Source organism: Phoca vitulina, unplaced genomic scaffold, assembly GCF_004348235.1.
Source record: "Phoca vitulina isolate PV1807 unplaced genomic scaffold, GSC_HSeal_1.0 scaffold45, whole genome shotgun sequence".
Lineage (NCBI taxonomy): Eukaryota > Metazoa > Chordata > Mammalia > Carnivora > Phocidae > Phoca > Phoca vitulina.
Genome location: NW_022589748.1, coordinates 1291936 through 1304979, shown reverse-complemented (window position 1 = coordinate 1304979; position 13044 = coordinate 1291936). Strand labels below are relative to the sequence as shown.

General features: G+C 51.2%; 1 protein-coding gene across 2 annotated transcripts in view; it reads right to left on the bottom strand.

The window, feature by feature from the left end:
• COL26A1 (collagen type XXVI alpha 1 chain) overlaps positions 1-13044 on the bottom strand; it is a 140540-nt gene that overhangs the window by 17716 nt on the left and 109780 nt on the right. For both annotated transcript variants that reach the window (XM_032430926.1, XM_032430927.1), the window contains exon 4: positions 443-504. In XM_032430926.1, the coding sequence (XP_032286817.1) occupies positions 443-504 (62 nt within the window). The remainder of the gene's footprint in view (positions 1-442; positions 505-13044) is intronic.

Genomic DNA, 13044 nt, shown 5'->3' with positions numbered 1-13044 from the left:
GGGGGGGGGGGGCGGGGGCAGCTAACAGGAGCCAGGTAGTTCCTCCTCCATTGGCTTGTCTGGGCCCCGCCCTCTGCCCGACAAGGTGGGGACAGGAGGAGCCAGAGTTGGGGGCAGGAGCCCTGGGGGGGACAGGGGCTCCCTCCTCTTTCCACCCAGGGGTCACCTTCTGGGCATCCAGGCCCCCCCCACCCTGGTCACTGAGACCCACACCCAGACCAGCCTGCTGTCCGAGACCTCCAGATTTCTTGCTTTCCCCACCCCAGGAGGCTGGCTCAGCCCAGAGAAGGCCACCCTGAGCCACTGAGGCCCCAGCAGCACCCGGCCCCTGGGACCAGGCTGCTCGGGCCTGCTGGGCTCCCCAGGGCTAGGCTGGTACCTGATGCATAACCCTCACACACACCCACCAACTCCCTAGGCCGGGCCCCCCAGGCCGTCTGACCTTGGCCTCCAGCGTGGTTAGCCGCTCACTCATGTCGCTGAGCCGGGTACAGTTCATGCATTCTGAAAGAGAAGGGTGAACATGGAGTGTAGACCCTGGGGTGAGAGCAGCCAGCCGCCAGGACAGCCTCTGGGCCGGCAGGCAGGGAGCTCTCTGATCAGTCTGCCTGGAAAACTCTTACCCAGCCTTCAGGGCCTTATCCTCAGTGCCCCCTCCTCCAGGCAACCCGCCTGACCTCAGAGCACCCACAGCACATTGTACTGCCCGCTTATTCAGCGAAGTGTCCGAGCCAGCACCCCAGGTGCCTGGTCAGCCTGAGTGCCATGAGGGTGGGGTCTTTGTCTATTTTATTTGCCCACAAAGTAGGGGCTCAAAAAAATCCAATAACTGATAAATAGGTGGTAAAAGGGATGGGCTCCCTGCCTTTGAGAACTCAGTCTGGGGAGGGAGATGGGCAAATAGGTACAGGCCGGTAAGGGCTACACTAGGGCTGGAAGAACAGAATGTGCAAAAGAGCATCATGGGGGAACTGCAATGCCGGTTTGGGGTGGGGGAGGTGGTGATCAGGGAGGACATCCTGGAGGCAGGGGCATCTAAGGGGAGGCCTGAGGGAGGCACAATGATGGCCCGGTGAGGAAAGAGGGCTGAGGTCTGGAGACAAGCAAGAGTGGAGAAGGGTCTGGCAGCAGGCTGGCCGAATCAGAGCAGACCCAGGGACCGCCCCCCGCCATGCCCCCATGCCCAAGGGCCCCCCACATCCCAGACTGGAGTGGTGGGCTGGGGCCTAACACTGGAGACCTGGCGGGAGGAGCTCTGGGCAGCGTCCTGAGGCCAGTGGGCAGCTCCTGGAGGGGCTGAAAGTCAAGGTCAGATTTGCAGTTTTAAAAGCTCACTTGGGCAGCAGTGTGGATGGTGGGTGGGTGTGGGAGGGACAGGAAGCCGGAAGGCCAATTAGGAGACTGGTAACGGTTAACCCCCCAGGCCCACATCTCCCTGGGCTATAATTATCTATTTATGTCTGTCTGCCCCAGGGACTGGAGCTGTTTAAAGAGGAAATAGATGGTTCAAAGCTGTTCTCAAGAGCTTTTATTGCTCCAGAATTCAAGGGATGCCTAAATCTCTCACTCAGTTCACAGCCTGACTGACCTTCCAGGAACCCCATTCTGGGCCAAACAGACACACCGAGGTATGAGGGTAGCTCAGTAGGTCCCACCTGGTGTGCCGGGGCTGACCATCAGAGGCCCTGTGGCCGTGTTGAGGCCTGAAGCTCACCAACGGTGTCCATACCTGCCCCCCCATCGGCCTCCCCTGTCCTCAGAGAGGTCCCCCAACTTCATCTCGGAAAGCAAATCCCCTCATTAACGTCCCTGGGTTACAGTGGTGATTGCTCTGTGAGACACACGGGGGACAGCCAGGAGTCTTAGGACCAGGGTTCAGGCTGTGTCCTCCCCGGGGGTGCCCGGCCTCAGGGCAAGGGGGGCTGAGCTGGGGTCATCTGCTCACCAGCCCTAGTTGGGTTTACAAGACATGCGCTGGGAGAGGTCCCGCTCACCCTTACCTCCCTCCCCGGCTCCCCTGGGCTGGGCCCAGTCAGTGGTTTATAAGCATTTTTTAAGAACAGAACCCTTTTTCCCCCTCAATAAAACCTTGTCCATAACCCCGAAACATAAAACAGATTAGAGACTGAGGTATAAACACTGAAGCTTCCAAACAACTAGAAGAATGTATACAGTTTCTTGACGGGGAAGGGGAAAGACTTCACAAAGGACCAGGGAGAGAGAGGGGGCGGGTTTTCTGCTTAAATGTGTGTGGGGGGGTGCTGAAACCACATGTTTCTTCTTCCTTTCTCCCAGGAAAGGGTGGTGAAGAAGGAAAAAGGGATAAAAATCCACAAAGCAAAGAGAAGGGCAGAGGAGAATTCTCAGCGGATGAGGCCAATAACGCAGCCAGGGGCCTGGGCCCACCTGGAAAGAGGACATCAGAGCCTCCAGGCTCCCCTGAGGCCGGGACAGCACCAGGCAGGAGAGGTGAGGGGTCCTCTCTGGGGACAGGGACATGCCTGAGGGGAAAGGCCCACAGGTGCTGAGATAAATGGTGGGGTCTTCCCAAGGCCCCCAGTCAACAAGGCCAAACCACAGACACATTCCTCTTAAAAACAGACAGCTCAGGACTCCTGAGCCTTAAAAGAAGCCTTTAATGGAAAGACAGAGATCAAAACAAATGGGGTCCCACTCATCCACCCACTACCCCAACCCCATCTATCTACATACCCTCCACTCATCCCCCCCACCGCCTACGTTACCCCTGACCCCACCCCCTCCCCCTCCCTCCACCTCCACACCTCCCTAACCATGCTCAGGAGCCCCTTGGCGACCCTATGCTCATACCGATGAGGTGGGTGGCAGGGCATTATGAATGAGGATGCCTGTCGTCAGAGCAAAGGCCCACGGACCTTCCCCTCCTCTTGAAGAGGACTGGCCTGGAGGACTGTGAGAAGGGACTTTTCTGCCTGAGCCCCCGGCCCCCTCGGTGACCAGGAGGGCACCACCCCACCCTGGGGGCGGCAGGATGAGCACGAGGCAGGACGGATGTGGGTGAGCTGAGAACTAGAGCCCCATTCTGACCCAGTGAACATTCCTGAGGCGTTTAGGGGCCGTGAACAGAGCATTTCCAGGGTCTGAGGCCACAGACAGGACTCTCTGCAGGAGGGGAAGTTCTGTGGAGGGAGGGGTGAGCCTCGGGCTCTCGCAGGAACCTATTTCTGGAAAGTGTGCTGGGCCTGGGCCCAGTTTGCTCTGGCACTGGGCACGCCTCTTGGCCAGCAGGCACGGCGGGGCGGGGAGGGGTTCCGGTTCCACAGCCACAGAGAGGCCAGGAAGGTGCAGCCAGCGGGCAGGGGTGAGGCTGCCAGCCCGGCCTCCCTGTGCCACCTGCCTGGGCAGGCGCTGAGACCAGCCGGGTTGTACGGTTCCCCTGGCATTCTGTCATCGACAAGCAATTATATTATGTTTGTTTAAATTTTTCTAAAAATTCATGGGAGTGGTGGGGACACCAAGGGTGCTGACTGGCGTGCTGAGCGGCCCAGGCCCTGCCCACTGGCTCTGGGCCTCGGTTCCCCCTTGCTAAGATGAAGACTCTCACTTCCCGAGATTCGGAGGGTTCCCACGATCCCAGCCCCCTCGTAGCACACACAGGCCCACGAGTGCCCAGGGCCACAGCACGTTCCTGGTGTCTAGGACGCAGGAAAGTGTGCCTGGAACTCTTTGCCAATATGTGTGTATCGAAGTGTGGATGTGCCAGGCAAACCAGTGCGTGGGGGGGTGGGGGGGTGAGAGAGAGAGAGAGAGAGAGAGATAGAGAGAAGGACTCACTGCTTGGTGCTGTTAGTAGAAAGAGAACTATAAGGCCACTAACTCACTGTGAGGCTGGAGAGGGCCTCATCTGACCTCTCTGCCCCTCAGTTTTCTCATCTGTAAAAGGGGACTATATTGGATCAGCTCCAAGGGCCTCAGGATCCTGGTCCTTGTGCCCTGGCCCTCCGGCTCTCACCACTGGGCTCTGTCCACCCACTGCCACATGGTGCACCTGCTAATCCACCGGCCATCTGCCCTCAGCCAGCACCGCTACCGCTGATGGCTCTGCACCCAGAATTCAGGACCCAGCTCCCGAGTGAGGCGACTCCCCAGGCCTGGGCCCGAAGGGGAGCCTTGCCGACTGCAGAGAATTCGAGAGGCCGAGTGAGACCACTGTAAGGCTGGGGCCACAAGACCCTGACGGAGGGGAGCGAGGGCACACAGGTGGCCCTGCCCCCAGACACCCAGCCCCCTCTGTGAGAGGTCTCGGAGATGGGTCCACAAGCAGGGAGCACGTGGAGGGTGGATATCACCAGGAGGCCAAGCTGGAAGAGATCCCTAAAATCCCCCTGGAGACCTTTGACTCCAGCCCAAACTCCTAAGCCCTGTTAGGAGAGCTCCAGGGAGGTCAGTGGGGTCAGATGTTGGGGGGGCAGGGGGCGGGGCTGGCCAGGTGTGTTCACAGGAGACCACAGGAACGAGGAGGTCCTAAGTGGCCTCAGTTTCCCCAGTGTGACAAGAACTGGGCTGGGCCTAGCACAGATAGGACTGGTACCTTTCTATCTTACTACACATGGGGTCAGCCCTGCTCCACCTGAGTTTAGTCTTGGGCTACACATTCTTTTGATGCCTCCCTCCTCCCCACTGGGGCCTTGAAGGCCATGTAGGACCTTCCTCTACTGGTGAGACCTTGGTCATCTCATTCTCTGCTGGAAACTGCTGTCAGGGGGAAAAAGTGCTTGTCCTGAGTAGGCCTAGATGTCTTTTGCCTTCTCACTCACACCATCCCAGCCAGCCAGGCCACGCCCCCTCCGACCAGGCCACACCCCTCCGGTCAGACCACGCCCCTCTGGCTAGGTCACAGCCCCTCCAGCCAAAGAGAGAAGACCTGGATGTACAGTGACTTTGGGACCAGTGCTAACTCCTGCAGGGAAACCTATGAGAAGATGGGTCTGCCCGCCCGTGGGGTTCAGCTCCCAGTGTCTATTAGAGCCTCTAATGCAAAAGACAAAGACCGAAACAACAAACAGGAAAAAAGTAAGCTCAGAAAACAGACGATGAGTGGACAGAAAAAGACTTCAAAAAAGCAAAGCCAAACCCTAATATCCTTAGAGAGATATGAGAAGATACCGCATCCTGAAACAACAGGAGGTTATTTACAAAGAACCTTCAAATCACAAAAATGCGTTTGTAGAAATGGAAGAAAAATAGCCGATGTAAAATATTCAGTAAAAGGATTAGAAGATATGGAAATTTTCTAGAAAACTGCAAAAAGGGGGCTCTGACAGCTGGAGAGAAGAGATAAGAAAATTAGGGGATCGGGGCGCCTGGGTGGCTCAGTTGGTTAAGCAACTGCCTTCAGCTCAGGTCATAATCCTGGAGTCTCAGGATCGAGTCCCGGATGGGGCTCCCTGCTCAGCAGGGAGTCTGCTTCTCCCTCTGACCCTCCCGCCTCTCATGTGCTCTCTCTCTCTCTCATTCTCTGTCTCTCAAATAAATAAATAAAATCTTTAAAAAAAAAAAAAAAGAAAGAAAGAAAATTAGGGGATCAATCCAGGTCTAACAACTAACTAACTGGAGGTTCCAGAGAAAGAGACCAGAGAAAATCGAAAGAAGTAAAGAAATGATCCCAAAAGTTCACCTAAAACTGTTGGATATGAACTTTCAAACTGAAAGAACATGCAAAATGCCAGATGGAAAGCAAAACAAAACAAAACTCACACCAAAAAGCACATTGTCACAAAAGTTCAGCATCCCAGAGAGAAAACCCTAAAAGCTTCCAAGATAAAATGAGGCCTCCAAGAAATGTCCAGAATCAGTATGGCAGTGGACTACTGAACAGTAAAAGTGGAAGCTGGGAGATAGCGGTATTCTTTTGAGGGAAGAGGGTGTCTGGCTGAGATTCTATACCCAGCTCAACGATCCCTCTAGGTTTGAGGGTAAAATGAAGCATCTGTAGACACACATGACTTCAAAACATTGACACACCACATACCTCTTCTCTGAAAGGTATTGAAAGATGTACTCCACCAAAACAAAGGAGTAAGCTGGAGAAAAGAAGACACAAAACGGGATACCCAAAGGCAAGAAGTTCAACAACAAAGCGACATCCTGAGAAGGGAAATAAAGACATGTCACCTGATGACAGCGTGCAGCACAACCCAACCACATTAGACCAGGAGACAGAGGGCTCTAGAAAGGAAAGAGCCCCTGATGTGTGTGAGTGTGAGGGAGAATTAAACTTCTTTTGGAAAATGTGGGGTGAGTTAGTGACATGCCAAGTGATACTATGGCATGGCCTCGAAAACTAAGCAAACAAACAAACATGAATCATTAACTCCAGGAAAATAAAAAGTCTACAGCAAGGAGATGCACCTTGGTATATTACCTGAAATCAGCTGTGAATATTACTTGCTTTGTTATAAAACTCTAGTCATTGTCTACTGATCTAACCCAAAGTGTGGTACAATTACTTGGGAAGAGGGGAAGAGGAAAGGACTTGGAGGATGGGTCAGAGATGAAAAAAGCACCAGAACCTCCCACAGGAGGAAGTCAGCAGACAATCTCTAAGATTAAAAAACAAGAGAAATAGCAATGTATAAAGGGTAGTGAGCCCTGTGGAGGTGAGGCCTCCTCCCCCAAAAAGCTTGACTGTAGGGAATAAAAACTGGGGGTAAAGAGGGGGTGCAGGAGATGGCTCTTTTTAATTATAAGCCTTGAAGGACTCTCTGCCTTTTTAAATCAATAGACATACTTAATATACATACTATAATTAAAAATGTTTAACTGGGTAAGAAAATGAAACATGCTCAGGATGCTATGTGAAAAATATACAACATTGCATCTGTTTTCTGCTTATAATCATATAAAAGATGGATAGTCAAGATACAAATCCCAGGGGCACCTCGGTGGCTCAGTCGGTTGAGCATCTGCCTTCAACTCGGGTCGTGGTCCCAGGGTCCTGGGATCGAGCCCCACATCGGGCTCCCTGCTCAGCGGGAAGCCTGCTTCTCCCTCTCCCACTCCCTCTGCTTGTGTTCCCTCTCTCGCTGTGTCTCTCTCTGTCAAATAAATAAATAAAATCTTTTTTTAAAAAAAGGAAACAAAACCTGGAAAAATAAAAAGAGTTGCAGTGCTAGAATTATGGGTGAGTTTTGCCCTCATTTGTGTAAAATTTCCCGTTGATGTTCTCCTGTTTTGGCTCAGTTTCCTGATCTACCCGTGAGGCCAACCAGCCCTACATCATCAGGGCTGCTGTGTGGGGTAAGAGAACGGAGCCAGGAGTGTAGTGTCTGTCCCACCCCAGGCCCTGAGAGGCAGAACCAGCTTCTAACAGTGGCTCCCAGAGACTAACCAGCACCTGGGTCCCTGGCTTTTCCACCTTCGCCAGCTCTGAGCCCCTAGCTTGGCAACCTCTCCCGCTGGGGCCACTACCATGCTGAGGGAAGCTCCCTGCTCTTGTGGGGGTGGTGGTCTCTGGTTCTGCTCTGCCCCCACCAGCTCTGGTCCCACATGTTAGCAAGCACATAGTAGGCTTTTAATAAATGCCCATGGAATAAGTGAAACAGGTAGACCTTGAGGGTCATTTGTTTGTAGCATTAAGTCTTCTTCCTTTTTTTAAGATTTATTTATTTATTTTAGAGACAGAGAGCACGCACACAGGCAAGTGGGGGGAGAGGCAGAAGGATACGGACAAGCAGACTCCCCGCTGGGCGTAGAGCCAGACATGGGGGCTCGATCCCAGGACGCTGAGATCATGGCCTGAGCCAAAATCAAGAGCCAGACGCTCAACCAACTGAGCCACCCAGGTGCCCCTGTAGTTCTTAGTCTTCTGAACGGAGCAGAGGCAGACCTTGAAAATCATTTACAGGCAGGGAGACCAAGGCCCAGAGAGGGAAAGGGAGTTGGGTAAGATCATGGCCTCATGGCAGATGAGTCTCACTTGGCCCCAGGGCTCTTCCCTCAGTCCAGGACCCAACCACCTACCACAGGCCCTGAGGCCCATCCGAAGTTCATTGCGGAGGGGCGGTGGGTTTGCACAGTAGGAGAAGACATTTGCATGTGTCCTGAAGGTGAAAAATCTAGAGGTTTGGCTCCACTCTTAAGCCAACACCTTTGCAAAGTCATTGGACATTGGTACCTGTTCTTCCTCAGTAAAATGGGCAAGATAATCTCTCCCTGACCACCCCTGAGAATTGCCATGGGCCTCGAAGAGTTTGCCTTGGACACATGCTACACAGTTCGTGGGGGAATGGTCCTGAAGCTCACATATCTGGTCTGGGGTACAACCAGACACCCCCCCCCCCACCTCCCACACCATGGCCCCTTAGCAGCCTTGAGACTCATTGGCTGAAGGGTGGCCAGAGGCCTGGAATGGTGTATTTTATGTGTCAGCCTGGCTAGGTCTAGTGCTGTTGTTTGGCCAAACACTGGTCAAAATGTTGCTGTGAGGTAGCAGTATTGGTTAACATCTACAGTCAGCTGACTTTAAGTAAAGGAAGTTACCTTGGATGGTGTGGGTGGGCCTCATCCAATCAGTTGAAGGCCTTCAGAGGAAAAGACAGGTTTCCCACAGAAGAAGGACTTCTGCCCCAGGACAGCAGCAGCGAATCCTATCTGAGTTTCCAGCCTGTCGGCCTGCCCTAAAGACTTCAAACCTGCCAGCCCCAGATTTCAAACAATTATATAAGCCAATTCCTTAATTCAGGTGATAGGTAGATGATAGATCGGACGAGATATATGTATATAGCTATATAGATACATAAACACACACACGTCCTTCTGGTTCTATTTCTCTGGAGAACTCTGACTGATTCAAGGTCCAACCTATAAACAGTCCTAACCAGACTCATCAACCAGGGGAGAATCTTCTGGACTCTTGGGTGTGTTCCATGATTCAGCTCCAGCTGCCTTAGAGATAGCCTGTCAGATTCAGCAAATAAAAACACAATACTTTATCTGTCAACCCTATTTAATACTTCGTTCTTTCTACAGATACACCAAGGTCTTCTCTGGGACAGGGACCCAGGGACAAGTGGCTTCACCCTCAAAGGTCTCTGGACATGTAAGCAACCATGCTGAGGGGTGCTGCCCATCTGTGTTCTGCTAGGAAAGGCAGGGCCAACCCCAGCCGGAGGAGATCAAGAGGGTTTCCCAAGGAGGAAACACCTGAGCCCTGACTACTGCTGGTAAAACAATGTTTGCCGAGTCCTTGCTCTGGGTCTGGCCCTGGGCTAAGCCCTCTACACCCATTCTTTCCATGTAAGCCTCTAACCAACCCTGAGGCAGGCACTAGATTGCTATCCCCATTTTGCAGTTGGGAAAACTGAGGCACAATGATAGGCAAATTTGCTGAAAAGTCTCCCAGCCAGAAACTGACCCGGAAGCACACGCTCTTTGCTCTTAGTCACTGAAAGCCTGACCTGAGACAGCTGGGGCTCAGCACAGCCCCACCTCACTCAGGCGCTGCATGTGGTGACTCTTGAAATCTTTGTGTCCGTCCATGAGGGACCCTGTTGTCCCTCCCACCTACAGAGGAGGAAGTGGGCACGCAGTGAGTACGGGGGTTGAGCTGGGAGGGGGTTTGGAGTGTCTGCTCTCAAGCCCCACTTCCTCACCTTTACAAGATTCTGCCGGGCCTCGCACTACAACCTGCCCAAACAGACCCCATAGAGATCCCTGACTTAAGCTCCTATAACAGGTAGGGATCTAATTTGCCATGAGGGAGGTGGGGGTCGGGGCTGGAGGGAGCAAGCCAGCTACAGGCTGGAGCTCCAGAGTCTACCAGAGTCTACCAATGGCTGTGGGGCCAGCCCCATGGGGAACAGAGAGGCTCTGGTAGCACCTAGGCCTAGGAAATCACCTTTCCAGTTAACTTCTAGGGAGCTGCTTATCCAGGGAATCAGACACACTGGATTTCTCTAAGCCATACACTCCAAAAGGAATGGTGGAGAGGGCAAGGCCAGGCCAAAGGGGGAATCTGCCCTGTGCTTTCCCTATATTTCCCAATGCATCCCGTCAGGGGCCAGGGAGCCTGCTGGTCGGATAGAGCCATGGCTTTGTGCCAGGCCCAGCCGTGGGGCTCATGGATAGGACAGAATAATTAAATTCCATCCTTTTGTATATCAGGGATCACAGAGAAGGCAAGATTTTTCAGAAACTTCTGCCAAGATGTTTATTGAAGAATAATTGAGTTCCTTCTTAGAGAGGGGCAGCCTCACATGGGTGTGTGTCCTCATGGTGGAAACAGAAATCCCCAAGGGGCCGACGGCACTGAAGCCTCTCAGAACACAATGGTAGCCAGCCTCCTCGTCCCCCATGGGCACCCACGTTCGCAGCCCCTCCGTGGGCTGCAGGACTTCCTGGTGATGTTCAGCATCACCCCACGGGCAAAAGGGACAATGCTGGTGAGTGAAATCGATTCACCAGTGTTTACCAGGCACCTACTGGCTTAGAGAAAGAAATATCGGGGCATATTGCCCTCCTTCTACGAGTGAGTAGGATGAGATTTAGGGAGGTTTGGCACTGTTCTCAAGGTCACACAGCATGTCAATTAAAGGCCAGAATTAGAACCCTGGGCTTCCCTTCCCATGAGGCCATGGTGGGCTGGGCTACATGCCCTGGTTGGGGTAGCAGCTCTTAATGGATGTGCGGACAGTGCCTGGACCATGGCTAAGCATGGGCAAAGTGTGTGACTTGTGCACCTCACTGTGGCCCTAGGAACTTTCCTGACCAGGCTGGCCAAATCTGTCTTCCACCCTCTCTACCTCCACATCCAGCCCAGTGTTCACGGTCAATGGGTCTTGACCTTGAACCATGTGGACCATGGCTGGACCACACTCTGAAGCATCTTTCCCTCAACAAAATCTGAAGAGAAATTATTAGAATTATTAAATTGTTTTAGCAAGGTCGCTGGAATACAAACGCAGTTTCTAAAAATCAACCATATTTCTCTATACTGGTAACAAAAAAATAGAAAATGAAATTTTATAATAATACCCTTCACAAAAGCGTCATAAAGTTATCAAATTACCTAGTAATAAATCTACTGAAAACTATAGCACATCATTGAGAGAAATTAAAGAAGATCTAAATAAATGGGAAGATATACTATGTTCATGGATTGGAAGACCCAATATTATAAAGATGTTCATTCTCCCCAGTTGATCTATAAAGTCAATGCAATCCCATGCAAGATGTCAGAAGGCTGTGTGTGTGTGCGTGTGCGTGTGTGTGTGTATGCATGTGTGTATGGAAATTGGCAGATGGATTCTGAAATGTATATGAAAAGACAAAGGTCCAAGAATAACCAGGGCAATCTGGAAGAAATAGAACAAAAGGTGAAGACTTATACTTCTTTAAATTGGGACCTTTAAAATTGAGACCTATTTTAAAACTATAGTAATTAAGACACTGTAGTATTAGTGCAAAGAGAGACAAACAGACTCATACTTATAGTCACTTCATTTATGAAAAATCACGAATGCAGTACCACAGAGAAAGGGTAGACTTTTCAATAAACAGTGCTAGGTCAATTGGCTATCCAAATGGAAAAGAAAAATAAAAGAATCAGACCCCCCAGGGGTGCCTGAGTGGTTCAGTCGGTTAAGTGTCTGACTCTTGATTTCGGCTCAGGTCATGATCTCAGGGTCGTGAGATCGAGCCCCATGTTGGGCTCCACACTGACTGTGGAGCCTGTTTAAGATTCTCTCTCTCCCTCCCTCTGTCCCTCCCCATGCACGCATGCACTCTCTCTCTTTCTCTAAAATAATAAATAAATAAATCTTTTTTTAAAAAACCCCACACCACACATGAAAGTCAATTTCAGATGTATTGTAGATCCAAATGTGAAAGGTAAAACACAGCTTTTAAAAGAAACCAGAGGCAATGACCTTCATGAAAGTCAATTTCAGATGTATTGTAGATCCAAATGCGAAAGGTAAAATACAGCTTTTAAAAGAAACCAGAGGCAATGACCTTCATGACCACATTTCTTCAACAGGACACAAAAAGCACTAACATTAAAGAAGACTTTGCCAAAGCACACCACATTAAAATTAAGAATTTATTTTCATCACAAGAGAATGAACAGGCCTACCACCAAGTAGAAGAGGATTCTTGGAATACATAGACCCACAAAGTAAGATATCCAAATGGCCGATAATCATATGCAGAAGGGCTCAACTCATTAGCCATAGCAGAAAATGCAAATCAAACCACAGTGTGGCACTCCCACACACCCACCGGAATGGCTAAAATTAAAAAGACTAACAATGCCAAGTATTGCAGAGCATGGGAACCACTGGAATTCTCAGACACTGTTACTGGAGTGTCCATGATATAACCACTTGAGAAAACCATTCGGCAGTTTCTAATAAGGCCGAGCGGAAGCAAATCCATCCCCAGATACGTATCCAACAAAATGAATAAATACTTTCACCAAAAGACATGTGCGAGAATGTTCCCTGTGGCGTTGCTCATAATAACCCCAAATTATAAATAACCCATATTCCATCAGTGGACGCCTGGATCAACTGAAGAGTCCCAAAGCGGAGCACTACGCTGTAGTAAGTGTGCACAAACCACATGCCGCCGTGGGGGTGAAGCTCACAAAGATAATGCTGGGTGAAAGATGGTGACCCCAAAGAGCACACAGTGCGTGATTCCACTGATCTTGAAGTTCCAACACAGGCAGACAGCTCTGCACACTGGCATTGAAGTCCGCGGTTACCTTGGGGAGGACAGTTATGGGAAGAGGCAGCTGGAGGGCCTCCAGGGTAATGAAAATGTTCTCTTTCTTGATGTGGGTGCTGGGGCACAGGTGTGGTCAGTTTGTGAAAAACGTGTCAAGCTGTTCCGCTCATTCTAAACCACCAATCTGACATGTCACCCTCCAATGCTTCTCATTGCCCTGAGGACAAACCCTGCGCGTGTGGGCTACTGCCACGCCCTGAGCCTCACCCTTTTAGGCCTTTGGCCTTTGCTTGTCTTGTTATCTCATCTAGAAGTGGCACCCATCCTACCCCATTG